General features: G+C 44.0%; 1 protein-coding gene across 3 annotated transcripts in view; it reads right to left on the minus strand.

Annotated features, from left to right (window-relative positions):
* The window catches only part of CEP57L1 (centrosomal protein 57 like 1), a 140,745-nt gene that overhangs the window by 85,548 nt on the left and 40,253 nt on the right, over window positions 1-14,944 (minus strand). For all 3 annotated transcript variants that reach the window (XM_078648405.1, XM_078648407.1, XM_078648406.1), the window contains exons 4-5: window positions 13,814-13,993; window positions 616-740 (exon numbers count right to left, since the gene is read on the minus strand). In XM_078648405.1, the coding sequence (XP_078504531.1) occupies window positions 616-740; window positions 13,814-13,993 (305 nt within the window). The remainder of the gene's footprint in view (window positions 1-615; window positions 741-13,813; window positions 13,994-14,944) is intronic.

Here is a 14,944-nt window from a genome sequence, read left to right on the forward strand (position 1 = left end):
ACAAAAAAAGAAAGGAGAAACGAAGTGTGGGCTGGCCTTGGTCTGGCATATACACCATGGTTACCCTGACCAAGGCAAGCACAATGGTTTAGTATAAAGAAAGGGTGGCTCAGGCACAAGTTTAATAGCTTGCCTCTTATGCCTTAATTTTACACGGTCTGCAACATCTACCTTCAGTAGAATTGCCTTGGCCAATACAATATTTCTAAGCCCTCTTTCCTACTTGGGGAATTTTCATCAATCAGCACACAGTCATTTTTTACAACCATAGGGAAACAGGAAATGTAGAAAAATCATTGTGGTGACTATAGGAGGTCTGGGTGGAGGCACAGGAGTCAGAGTGGATGAAGGGCAATCAGCGGTATCCTGTTATATTCTAGGTTGAAAAGGCAAAGTGCCTTATACAAGAATAGCAACATGGAAAATGTAGACTTAATAATGGGAATCAGGAGGACTACCTCAGTAAACTAAAAGCGGTGTCTGTCTTAAGTCAAGGAAAGCTAGCCTGTGCGGTTTTAAAGCAAAGGTTGCTTGCACATCTGCTCTTTAAATAGCATATGCTTTTTACTGCTGTAAGATTAAGTTTGAGAAAGACATTTAACAAAAAATGCATACCTGTTGCTCTACAACAGCATTCTTCTCCTTTTCTGCATTCTGCACCATTTTCCTCATATAGTCTAGTTGTTTTTCCAGCAGAGAGCACCGGCCCTGTGCTTTGCTCAGCTGAGAAATTACTTCCTCTGGAAAGAGGAAGAAAAAGTCAATTTGCTCAACAAAGAAACAAAAAATCAAAACAGTGCTCAGGAATCCTCACCATCATCTGCACATTCTTCAAAACGATGATATAGTCATGTGTCAAATGTTAAAACTACCCAACATGCCTCTCCTGATCTATTGTTAACCTCATGAACACATCACAATCTTTCCTTCTAACACAGATGTTCTGGTCTCTTTCAACCATAGACAAGAAAAGTTCAAGGACGTGTGAACAGTTATGCAATACGAGCAACAAATAGGACAAAGAAGCACACTTCTACAATGGGTTTCCCCATTGTAACAAGCGAATGACCATGACCGATGGATAAACTGATATGTCTCTGCTTTAAAAAGTCAAGCTGTTGACTTTGTCAGTCTGTCAGTCAATGTTCTTTAGTCGTATAGAAAAAGCCAAAAAAGAGACAAGAAAATGGAAACGATAATCAATAAAAGCTACGAATCACAGTAAAAAATATTAACTAATAATTAGAAGAATGAGAGGATGCTTATAACTTAGCAGGATAGTGAAAAAAACAGTCTGTCAAGATTCTACTTAAGTCATAGATATCAAATTCCTACTTTTAATAGAATCATGGATAAAACTAGCAACTGAAATGAATAATCTATATATATATAAAAACGAATGTATGTCTGTCTGTCTGTCTGTTTGTCCTTTATGCATTACTACACCATTCATCCGATCGCCATGAAACTTTGGGAAGTTGTTGAGCACACTCCCGCGAAGGTTTCCGGCATACATTTTTTTAAAATATCGGCCCCCCAGGGCCCTCATAATCTTTCGAATACTGATGTACACACCAGACGGAAAAACAACAAATAGTGTATCCACAAGCACACGAATAAATAAATAGAATTAAAACACTTTGAAATGTTTTCTATATAAAAATGAATAAGTTTCAATAAAAATGACAATGTAAATTGAATGTTATAACAAGTTGTAGGAAGGTGGATATCTGACTATGGTTACCCCCAAACTTTTTGCCTAGTGTTTAGCTGGTTTTTTACTTAGTTGGCCTGGGATCCTGCTATTCAGGGCCCCAGGCTAATTGCTTTCTCCTTAAAATGGACTCCATGTACCTTAGGTACATACACAATTGGAACTGGTTCACCTTATTGGCCCCTGTAACAGTGTACCCCAGGTACCCAGGGCATAGGTGCTTCCAAGGCCTACCAGGGGCTGCAGCACGTATTGTGCCACCCCTGGCCTGGCCTCCATATTTGACACAACTGGCTGATCACTCAGCTGGGATAAGTCGGTGTAACCACCCCTTACTTAGGTGTAGTATGCCTATACCTAACCCAAAATGGACACATATGTTCCTATCAGCCACTCCTATGGAAGGCCTCATCAATCCTGGAGGCAGAGTGCTTGGAAATATGTGAGATGGTGCTCTGGCATGAGCTGAGCCTGTCTGCAGCTTTCGGAACCAATTCCTTTAGCTGTTCCATGATACTGCCATACCATATACTCTTAAGTGCATTATGAACCTCGCGGTTAAATGCTATCTTTGGTTTGGCTTTATCAAAACATGTCGAGTAAGGTGTCATACGAATTGGAATACAACCCACTCGCCAGTTCTGGCGACGGGGGTAGCATTCCACCCTTCTAGAGGGACACGACATGTACATAACCTGAAACCCGGGTAAAGTTAAACATGAGCCTCAGCATCACAAAATGGATGCTGCCACCACAGACACAAGTCTGACCTCCTGCTGCTGGGAGTCCTTCCAGAGAGGGCGGCTTGGACAAAGGGTTTCCTGCCTTGGGAGGTGCTAGCACCACCCCAGACAGGGTTTTGTGTATTGGGTAGGACAGGGCTGAATAGAATCAGACATGCCTGGGACACACAAGGTGTCCCTGTGCATATGCCAGTTCAAACCGGTGCTGGGGCTCTCCAGCCCCAGTCCTGGCGCGAAACTGGACAAAGGAAAGGGGGTGTAACCACCCCCCTTCCTGGTCCCACCCAGAGGAGGGACCTAGCAGGTAATCCGGCCCCTAGATTTGGAATAAGAGTAGGAGCTGTGTCCCAAGACTTCAGATCATCCTGAACTCGACTTGAAACTAAGAAGACTGGACTTCGACATTCTGCTGCACAGAAGACTGAAGAGAATCTCCCTTGTGGCCAAGGAGTGACCACCCTGTGAATACAGGCACCAACCAGCAACTCGACGTTTGCTTTGCCGCCGCCTCCTGCCAGAGCCCGACGAGACCCAGACATCTCAGAGCCCGATCCACAGTCCCTGCAAAGAAGGGACCCGTGGAGGCACCGAGAGACGTGGGACCGGACATCTCGGAAGACCCTCGAAAAGCTGACTGCGCAGCACCTGAGGCACCCTCGATGCTGTGCTTTGGGGTTTGAGAAGCCCCAACCCCGAGCAGCATTTGCACCGAAGATCAGCCCCCCAGCATCTCCACGATCTGCGTGGGGCCCTTTTGCACTTTGCCACTCGACGCGCCATCCCGGTCAACGAAAACTACGACTTGCACCGCTGGTCTGGTTGCTCCAGACTAGCTGATCTGACCTTGCTGGTCTGAGTGTTAAGCTTTTTCCAATTCCTGCGTGGCTTGCATTAGCCAAGGCCTGTTTGCTCCAATCAAGTTGCCGACCCCGCCATCAGCTAGAGCCTTCGTGGGACAGCTCATGATCGACTCCTGGACGTCCTTGACCTCTTCGTGTCCACATGGCTGCGGAGACAAGCTGCACCTCTTCACCTGTTTGCACCCGACATTGCCTGGTTCCATCCTGGTTCCACGGTAGTCACTGGCTAGTGACTTTGAACATTGTCCCCTCTGCTTTTAGGTCTTCACCTCTTCAGATCCACCCTTGGATCCACCGGAACTCTCCTCGACGACCCGCCTGCAGCATCTTCAGCTCCAAGCACCATCGACCTGCGTGACGAAAACCAACACTACTTCGCACCTGTGCACCCGCTTCCTGTGGGTGAGGTAACTCAGCAACGCCGGTGTTCCCACACTGGTATACACCTCTAGTGCCTGTGTCTAAAGTTTTATCCTTGTAGGTCCATCGGAAGGTTCCTAAAACACTAACTTTGTAACTTTTACGCACCATTGACTTAACATTGGTGCATGCGTGCACTTTGAGCACTGCACCAGAGTCCCGCGGGCCTTTCCCTACTTCATCACTGTTAGTCTCGAACAGCTCCAGCGATTCCCCAGGCCCTAGGCCTCTTTCCTTTCCCCATAGTGGTTCTTATACCACTATTTTAGTATATGGTTTAGGTGGCCCCTAGGGCTCATCCATATTGTGCAACTTTTGTATATTTAAACTGTGTTTTTGTTTTAACGCATTTGCTTCTGTGCTCATAAAGAGTATAGGGGATATTTGTAGAAATAAATCTATATATATTTTCAATATATATCTGTGTGGTGTCCTTTCATTTGGTATTCAAGGGGATTGTGTATGGTAAAACAGCTTGCTTCACATGCCTTTACAGAGTTAAGCCTAAGACTGCTTTGTCCACGCTACTAGGATAGCTGGTCTATTAAGGTTGACTTACAACCAATCATCATAAGGGTTGCTTGGCATGGTACAAGGTGATCACTAGAACTAGTGAGCATCATATACCAGGCCAACTTCTCACACAAGTTTCCTTGAATTTCCTTTCTACGGAGATGCAGCAACGCGCAACTGGTAAGCTAGTACATTTCATGAAATCTCTTGTGAAAACTGGAAAGCAAATTTAGAATACCTACAATTATGTACCATATAAAAGGGACAAGAGAGAATACATTGTAATGTTAACTCGACTGATTAATTATCACAGGGGCAGTAAGCCAAATTCATCTTCTAAAGCCCCTTTCTGGAAAAGTTAGTAAAACATAGATGATAGTAAATTTAAATCTTGTTAATAAAAATCTGTGATACATATTAGTTACAGTAGTAGGGTACAGTTTAAGTCAGTTGTTATGACAGGAACATAAGAGCTACCAGTAGCTTGTCACATCACACTAGAATGTACCCTGCTGGACAAGTGCATGAAAATAAGCATCCTGTATGTCCACTGAACAAGGCCAATGGTTTTGAATGGCTGCCAGACTCAAAGCCAGTTTCTTGACTTCTCTATGGGGAGAGTAACTGATGTAGAGGATTGAATTTTAAAAACTGGTTCGAAACCTCCAGCCTCATTTTCCTTTCAAGGGATTAGTGCAAGTAAAGTCCCTTCCCACTTTCTTTGGGGGAGAGGGGAGTGCTTGATCTACTGCATCTAAAAGAAGGAACTCCTCAACCTCCTGTACAAGTTCTTGGGAAGAAGACTGGGGCAGTGGTAGACATGGCGAAGAAGCTGTACAGTACAGCTGTTCGCCACCACTGAAAGGACGTGTGCATCGGTGGTTAGCTAGGTCAAGTGATGGAAACACAGCCTCTCCCACCCAACTGGAGTGGTCTTCCTCAGGTGGTCACGAGTAGGGAGCGCTGTTACCCAGACAGGACATTGGGACTTCTTGATATCAGTTGAGGGTGGAGAATTAGGCTTGTTGTTCCTTCTGGAAGATCTCACCTACAATTGAGGATACAATGAAAAAGAGGAAGCTCCCTCTAGGAGTTTGGAATGAACGACCCTCTAGTCATGACATTTTATAAAGTGTTGGATTTGGCCCTCTGTGCAGGGTCACCAACGAAACGTTTTGCCTTCACCCTCCTATTTTTTAGAATTAGTTTTTTTGCTGTCCTCTGTGCAATGGTGCTAACCAGAGCTAAAGTGCTCTCTACTTAGTATAGTAATATTTACTTACACCCAATTGCCACATTTAATTTACTTGGAAGTACCTAGTAAAGTGGTACTACATGTACCCAGGGCCTGTAAATTAAATGTTATGGGAGGGCCTGCAGCACGGATTTTGCCACCCACCGAAGTAACCAGAAAATTGGTGGGTTGACTACTTTCTCCAGAGTCTTTGGCTTATGGTCTGATGACATGCCACAAATTCCAGCATGTGGACAGACCAGAGTTCCTGGTGTAGTACGGATGGGGTTCTTGGGACATTGGTGATTATTATGCTAAAGCTTCTTTGCGTATGTGGAGCACAGATATGTGACCCTACTGATCATTCTGAGAAAGCATGGAGATGTACCCATCAAACTCTTGCCACTGTTGCAGCCTGTAGCTGTCTAGTATAACCTTGGCCAGACACAGAAGGCAAAGTAAAGAAAGTGCTACTTCCATCATGGGAAAACCAGCCACTGCTGCGCTTTTGAGAATGTAACTTCAACCAACAATGCACGATTGTCACCTGGAGATAGATTCATATCTTTGCTATACATGGTTGCTTGGATTCTGACTCAAGGACAAATATTCTAGTAGCTGTCAGGCTACCAGTCTGCACAACTTCATTCACTAAAATACTGATCGACATTTTTTGAGCTTGGGTTAACCATGCGACTATATTCAACAAATTATAAAAATGTGGTGAAAGGGTAGAATGAAAAGTTACTAACATTAAGTTCCCTATCATGTGTATTCTCACTGAATTCATAACTTTATTAACTCCATGGATTAGTGCCTTGTTGGATCCTTTTTTTCAATTCTCACGTGCAAAAGCAAGTAAGTTTTACTGCTTACATGAGTGGTTTGGAGTTCTTGAATCAGCACTTCCAATTGACTTGAAATTGCTGCATATGCGCATGAATATATCATTATCTCCTTTCTTTTTAAAACATTTCTAGTGTGGTGTTTTCAAACATATGTGTTTTAAATAGATTTCTAAAAAAGATCCTATTGGGTGAGTGTTTGTATTTTTTCTTTTTTAAGTTAATCTCAAAAATGTACTTTTTTCAATGTTTACAAATATGTACATGGAACCTGCATGAGCAAGCATTTTAATGTTGTGGGTCGAGGCACATACATTTAGGAGTTCTGCTAGCAGACAGTGTTAAGAGTCAATTGGTGGTAACAAATTACCTGGCTCAGAATCATGATCCTCATACATATCAAGGATTGGAGCTGCGAGAGCGAATGATCAAACAATGCGCTGAATTCCTCTAAAAAGCTAGTCATTCCTTTTTAAGCAGCCTTGCACACGATCCCACGGCTGACTGACTGAACAGATGAGCAGAGGTTCGAAGAGATGGCTGGGTGAGGAGACTAAATCTCATAATCGTGCATCCCGGGCTAAGGTCAAAGTATTGTATTCCTGGCAGGTCTGTGAGTTAGCGGAGAACGGCTTCTGTTGTTCCCGACAGGAAGCATCATACAGGGAGGCTTCACATCTTGTTCACAGGGCACAATGGGGAAAGATAAGCCAGAGAAATCACAATCAAATAAAATTCTGAATTATGCCCAACTTATCTCCCATGGTCCTGAAGACACTGCTGCGAATCAAGGAATGGACAAGAGAACACCGGAAGGAGAGACAGAAGATGCACCAACATTAATGGATGTTCTACGCACCGTACAGTCCACCAGAGAAGAGATGATTAAAAAGGTTGATGCTGTGGCCATAGACTTAAATCGTCTGCGTTGTGACCTCAGGAAAGTTTCGGACAGAGTAACAGTCACAGAAAAGGATACTGATGCATTAAAAGAAGAGGTTAGGAGCCTTAGCGCCAGGGTAGTGGAGCTGAAATGTCAGGTGATTAAGCTAGACGACCGTGCGGAGGACTCCAAAGGATGGTCGCGAAGGGGGAATCTACAATTTGTGGGTTTTCCAGAAAAAGCGGAGGGCTGGATTACCAGAGAAATGGCTCCTAAACAGTTTTCAAAGTTCTTCCGAGTGGAGAGGGCACATCAAGCGCTGTCAGCCCCCCCACCCCCAAGACCTGGAGCACCCCCTTGCGCTATTATTGCAAAGTTATTAAATTGTAGAGACAGAGACCTTTTGCTCCAGCTCTCTCGCAGCAGACAATGGTTCTTCTTCGAGGGACATTCCATTACAGTGTATCCGGATTACATGCAATGAGTTCAGGAGCAGAGTAAGACCTTTGTGGCAATCAAATGGTGGCTTCGAGACTTAAACTTGAAATATAGCCTTATGTTCCTGGCGAAGCTCCGGGTGGAGAGTGAGCATACGCCTTGTTCTTTTTCTACGCGGAGGAGGCGAGAGACTGGTTGGACGCTAGGGTTCCAGAGGGAAGATGTTTGGTCCCTTCTACAAGCTTTCCTCGCAGTCCTCACTTAGGGGTCGCAGACAGCATACCCGCCATAAACAGCAAAAGAGAACAATGAGCTTAGGCCGCATCACAGTCCGCCGGGACGGAACATTGCAAGCTTCGGATTCAGAGGTGGTCCCAGACTCTGTAGAAACAATGCCAGGTCTTGAACAAGTAGACGGAGGGCCAGGCAGTGGGCATGAATAACCTTTCTGAGATGAACACGGACAGCTGAACTGTACAGATAAGTTGGTCCCGTGTAATTGATAAGTAGTCCTGAGAAATTAGATTGAATTCTATTTTTGAGATACCTGGGAGACTCCTACTCCGGAATGTGGGGGTGACTCCTTAACCTCTAGCCTCTCCTCCAGTGATCCCTATAAGAAACAGTACACACCACTCCAAACCCCACCTTTCCCACCGGTACCTCAATGTTTGCACAACAGCACTAGGGTCGTGACCTGATTTAGCCATATCCAAAATGTCAGTAATTATATCTAAATAAATGCTGTGCAAGAGAGCTGGTAACGTCGGGGCATGAGACTGCTCTCAAACTACCCCGGCGGACCTGGTCTCTAGTGGGGAAGTTGCCGATCCAGCGGCTGCTTATTTCCCAAAACATTATACATCGGGATGGCTCTCATCCTATATATGCAGATCAAATTAAGGAGAGGCTAGAAGGTTAAGGAGTCACCCCCACATTCCGGAGTAGGAGTCTCCCAAGTATCTCAAAAATAGAATACATATATAGATCTTTACTATTGCCCGGGGGTGGAGAGGGGGGATTGAAATGTTTGGTTTCTAAATGTTGGTTTGTTTGTTAGGGAATTTTTGGGGTCAAGAAGCATTATGCCATGATGCACACATTCTGGACTACACGAGAGGGAGGTACTATTGGGGGTGCGACATACATCAGATACTTGACACAACATCAACATGACAGCACAGACATTGAGGTTTCTTTGCTGGAACATCTGAGGGTTGGCAACCCTTGATAAGAGTCGTAAAATGCATGCCTTCCTGAAGAGATATGCAATAGCAGGGCTACAAGAAATGCACCTATGCGGGGGGGCACAATAGTGAGTCAAAGTAAAAAGTTGGAGGGGACAGATTTACGCCACATCATATTCTGGTTTTGCACGTGGTGTGGTAGCACCGGGAGTATCTTTCCAACATGTTCAACATGTTCTGGGACCTGAGGGACGTTATGTTTTTTTTGTTTGGAAGATGGGAAGGAAGGGAGATCTGCATTATTAACGTCTATGCCCCCAATCTGGATTGTCCTGATTTCTAAACAGCTGTCTTGAAGGCGGCGACTCCCTACATAGGCACGGGGATCCTCCTTTTTGGAGATTTCAATTGTGTACTTGATGGAAAATTAGATAGAAGCCCCCTAAAGAGTCCACTAAACCCTGTGTGGTGTACTCCTTTACAGGGGTATGCAGTTGAGAGATGAATGGAGAGCACGCAACCCCAACAGAAGAGAGTTCTCTTGCTTCACTCCAGCGGCTAGCACCTTTTCTCGAATTGACTATTGTTGCCTTTCGGCAGGACTTGCTGCCCCGACGGACGCCATTTTCTATTTACCGTGCTATATGTCTGACCATGTCCCACTGTTACTGACAGTAGCCAGTGGACCGGGGCGGCCATCTATTCCGCTTTGGATGCCCTTACGGAGCCCCCATACATACAAACAGTGGTAGAGGATCTCCGACATTATTTTGCTTAAAATTGGGTAACCACATTCACTAGAGCCACTGAATGGGAGGCAATGAAAGTCGTGATCAGAGGGGTCTGAATGAGGACTACTTATGGGGTCAAACACCAACTCACTGCTGATATTAGTATCTTGGAAGCATGATTAAAAACCTTAGAGCGCACACTATACAAGACGCCGTCCGATATGACGGAGTGGACGCAGGTTAAAGGGAATTACTGGAGGCTTGGTCACGATTAGAGAAGCACGAATACACCACTACCAGGCAAAGATTATATATGGAGGGAGACAGGTCAGGAGCGCTTCTGGCCCGACTGATTCGTATGGAAACAGAACAGGTACCGGTACTTCAACTTCGTAATGATAAGAGGGACATGATGCACACACAAGCTGCGATACTTAAAGAATTTGCAAATCACTTAACACCGACATGCACGGCGGCCGTCCTGGTCCAATCACAAGCATTACCAGACTATCTAGATGCAATAACACTGCCTACCCTTGAGGAGACAGAAGCTGAGGCCTTAGGGGAACCACATACTAGGGAGGAAGTGTTAACGGTATTTAATGTCCTGGCAGTGATGGCCTCCCAACTGACTTTTACAACTCATTTGCACCTCAGCTGGTAGATCATCTCCTTGAGGTGTTCAATGAGGCTCTCGGTAGGAGGGCACTCCCTAATACCATGATGGAGGCTCTGGTATCCATGGTTCCTAAGGCAGACAGAGATCCCTTGTCCACGGCATCCTATAGGCCCATATCTCTTTTGAATGTCAATGAGAAAATACGTAGTGGACTGCTGGCGGCAGGAATCCAACCATATACGACACCACTGGTTCACCCTGACCAAGCTGGATTTATCTCTGGTCGAAACACCACACATAATTTACGACGACTTGCGCATGTTTGGCAGGCGCCAAACTTACAAGACTCGGACTGGGCGTTGTCTCTTTTAGACATTTGACAGGCCTTTGACACTGTCGAATGGGATTATATATGGGCGGTGCTAGCTAAAATAGGATTGGGGGAAAAATATTTGAGCTGGTTGAAACTGCTTTATATTAGACCGACAGCTCGGGTCCGTCTTCGCAATCAAGTCTTTGATAGTTTAGAGCTCCAGAGGGGTACTCGACAGGGTTGTCCCTGTCGCACTCCTTTTCGCTCCTGCGATGGTGCCTTTGGTGATTACACTGCGAAGCAGGATGATGCGTCGGGGTGTTCCGGTAGGTCCAACGGTGCATGTACTATCAATGTACGTTGATGACACGTGTACCTTCGTCAACCCAGGGAGGCGATCCCGGAGCTCCTTCGGGAGTTCACTGCTTTTGGTGCGATATCAGGCCTTTGTCTTAATCCGGGAAAGTCTAAGCTCTTCCCTATGGGAAGCCTGAGGGATAAAGAAGAAGGGGAACTACCCATTGTGATGATGAATTGGATCACAGACTCGATGCGATATCTCTGTGTCCGGCCGATACACACGCAAGAGGCTTATTTGGAACATAACATGGAAAGATGTGTGGATGGTATCCGCAAATCAGGGGAGTTCTGGCGTGACCTGCCCTTATCCCCGACAGTGGTCCTTCGGCGGTGCTTGTACATAATGCTGAACTCTCTCTACTGTATACCACGGGCGTACTTCCTCCAGTTAGACTGTGTTAGTCGACCTATTGTGGGGGGAACAAAAGGAAAGGGATGAAGGTGAATACATTGCTGGGAACGTGGGGAGGGCTGGAGTTTCCTAGGTTTAATTTCTATTATATGGTGACACAGCTCCAACATGCTGTACAGTGGCTTGATGAGAATGACAACTGGGAAAAACAGTTATTGATGGGTACTCACCAGGGGATTCCTCTCCCAGATCTCATGTTGGGATCGTGGGTGCCCGAACAGCTCCCATATATTCTTAGACATATGGCCTCCACCTGGGAATTTTCAGTTAAGGTAGCAATGCGTAGAGCGCTCTACGCCCCTGAAGCGTCATTGTGGGCAGTAGTCCCATTTGGGCAAATAAGCCAAACAATACCACCACTAGATGCGTGGAGGGAGGCTGTCGGATTATGGGCGTTCTGTATTTGGGACAGCGGATTTTAACCAGAGAGGAGGCAGAAGCCACATTTGACTTAGGCAGAGGTCAATACCTTCAGTCTGCAAAGATCTCGGCGGTGGCACGGGGATATGGCCGATTTTCCCAGAGGAGCCGCCCATAAATGCCACCCTTCAGGCCTTTATGACCTTAGCCGGAGGCCGTAGACTGGTATCTCATATTTATAGGGCGCTAAGAGGAGATCTCTATGCACGCCCGCTTCCGGTCCAGGCCAAGTGGGATGCAGCATTAGAGGAACCCTTAACATATCCCGAACGGAAAAGAGTACACAAAGGGGTTAAACAGATCAGCTCCAATACCAGATTCAAACTTCCTCAATTTAATATTGTTCATCAAACCTATTTGACGCCGCGGGTGCTACATAAAATATATCTAGATTGTTCTGCTTGCTGCCCCAGATGCAGATATAATGAAGCCCCATTCTTACATATGTTATGGGCATGCCAGCAGCTGCGACTCTTTTCGTACTCAATTCTAAAGCGCTTACGACAAGCGACACGATGGACGCTGCCCCGGTCCATTAGGGAGATACTTTTGGGCCTACTCCAAAGCACCAAGGGGAAGAAACGTACTCGAAGATTTTTCCAACTGGGGCTAGTGTTGGCCAAGAGAAGGATAGCGATTAACTGGATTAGCTCCCAGCCTGGAAAATTGGGCCAAAGAGCTAAAGGAACGGGCGGCAGCGGAAGAGTCAGGAGAGATGAAGTTAGAAATGGATGCCAGAGCCTGGTATATTTTGATTTTGAAGGTCCTCATGGGGGGGGCCCTCACCACGCAAGGGTCAGGGAAACAGAAACTGACCAAATTGGATCTGGAGTAAAGGGGCAGCAATAGGACAATCTCGGATTGAGAACAGGGTAGTGGACCTGATGGAGGCGGTCAGATGAAGTGGTACATGACAGAGATAAAGAATATACATGTATGTGACTCGGGAGAGGGGAGTGAGATAGTTAGTCTGTAGAGTTTTAGTGTTATCGTTTGATTATTGAGAATCTTCTATCCAAACTAAATGTACTGCAATGAGTATTAGTACAGATATCCGCTGAAAATATATTATTTTCTAGACGGGAAGATATTGTTTCTTTCACAATTATTTTTCAAATACGATTGCTTGCTATATGCGGAACTGTTGAGACTACATTGTATTGTCGTTCTGCATAAAAGTACTGTATTTGGATTCAGTTATATCTGTATTGTTTTTATGATTCTGGGTGATTTAAACTCTCCATAAAAATGTATATAAAAAAAAGGGGGACTGAAGTAAGGAATATCACAAACAGATTCATTTTCTACATTATAACAGGTTACTTAAGTCTACAGAAAAATAATTTTATGCAGATGGAGAAAACACAAATTAATATAATTATAGAAGGGTATTAAAATATGTAAATCCTCCCAAAATATTTTGGAAACAAAAATGAAATAGCAAGAAGGTTTATACATCCAATCGAAAGCCAATTTAAGAGACAACCATTAAATCTTGCAGTTTGATTGAAAGACTTTAGATCTACCCATCAAGTCAATTAGGTATTGGAGAGATTATGGAAATTATTTGCGCGTTTCACCTTTCTTGCATATTGTCACTGCTTGGAAAGATGAAGAAACGAGTCTATAGAAACTATGAATGAGTCAAAAGTAAGATTGATAAATGTTTCCAGGTATGCTAAAGAAAATCCAAAATATAAAATATAGCCATGCTATCTACAGATACAATGTTTAAAAAATATAATTTGTATTAAGATAGCAATAGAATGGTATGATGCTTAGTTCTTTATTGGTGTAATTTGAACCCCATATTTCATTTTATTAATTTATGTACGACATGGCCAGCAGGCCATTCGGTGTAGAAATATGCAATGTTACCAAGTAAGTACTTATTAGTTGGAAAACTGGAGTCTAAATGGGCAGTAAACTGCATTTTGCCCACCAATCTTTGTCAGGCATATGTTAACTATCATTGTACACAGATCCCAAGATCAATCATATTTAAAATACAATTTTTAATAAGGATTTTCTGAATGGGTACCATGCAATTGCCACCTCTACAAACAGGTGGCCATGGTGCAGTAGGAGCAACACTGATGGAATTTAAAAAGAACACATTACCATGTCTCTCTTCAGTTATGATACGACCAGACAAATCTTTCTTTTGATTTTCACACTCCAGCACTTTTTTATACTCTGCAGCCTCTTTAGAAAGACTCTGCAGGTTATCCTCAGCTTGCGTCCTCTCCAACTCTAATCGACGGATCTTTTCGTGAAGTGTCTGCAGTGCAGACATAAGCTCTGTAAAATAAAGTTATTAAACCTTAAAGTAAATCACAGTTTACACAAAATCTGAATTTAAACAGTTAGAAACCCCATCCAAATATGTCCAACTGTAAAACATGGTTGATTATCCATAATTTTTCAGAATTCTAATTTCGAGTAATTTATCGCAGAATGCCTTATGTAGAAAATTTAAATAAATAAATTTAAAAAAACAACATCAAAAAACCCACACTTCTTGTGCTTTCTCCGCTTTGGACAAGTCTCATGATATCAGGTACATCTCCAGCAACCAAATTCACTCCAAACAGCTGGAGAAGATGTGGTGTTGATTTTAGAAGTCTCACCAATTGTAATTACTCCCTTCTCTGTCTCGAACATGCAAAACAAAGTTTCAAAATGGTGCTCCTAGTCAAAGCCTATTTTAACATGACTTCAGGCACATTTTTGAACAAGGGTATTTTTTGGATGTGTGGGCTGAACCACTTCAGGTCATATCTTAATTGACATGTATGCAGCATTGTACATTGCATCAATGTGCATTGGGAATTTCCTTCTTAAGGTAGGCCATGCTTCCACTGTACACAGCAGACAGTGCAAACTTTTTGGAGAAAAATGGAAACAGCCTTCCTCTACCAAAACTTCAATTGTTTTGTTCTAACAAGAGGTGCCTAGTGCCACTAAGCAATACTGGGAAATTGAAAAGGCGGTACAAAATAATTTGCTATATTTTACACGCTTATCTAATGGAAAAAAGCACATTATAGCAATACATTTGAACTGTGAGAAGCAAACTGCAGCCAAACATTTCCATAGCAAATGGGATTAAGGTAAAAGAGCATAACATTTTTACGGTGTTGGCAGACCAAGCCATTGGTTTTTAGGACACACGACAGTCCACAAAGCTTATGCCAACAATATAATAAAGGGCTAATAATGTAGTCCCCTTAGTCTTTTGTTGTGGTGGCA

Source organism: Lissotriton helveticus, chromosome 6 (assembly GCF_964261635.1).
Source record: "Lissotriton helveticus chromosome 6, aLisHel1.1, whole genome shotgun sequence".
Classification (NCBI taxonomy): Eukaryota; Metazoa; Chordata; class Amphibia; order Caudata; family Salamandridae; genus Lissotriton; species Lissotriton helveticus.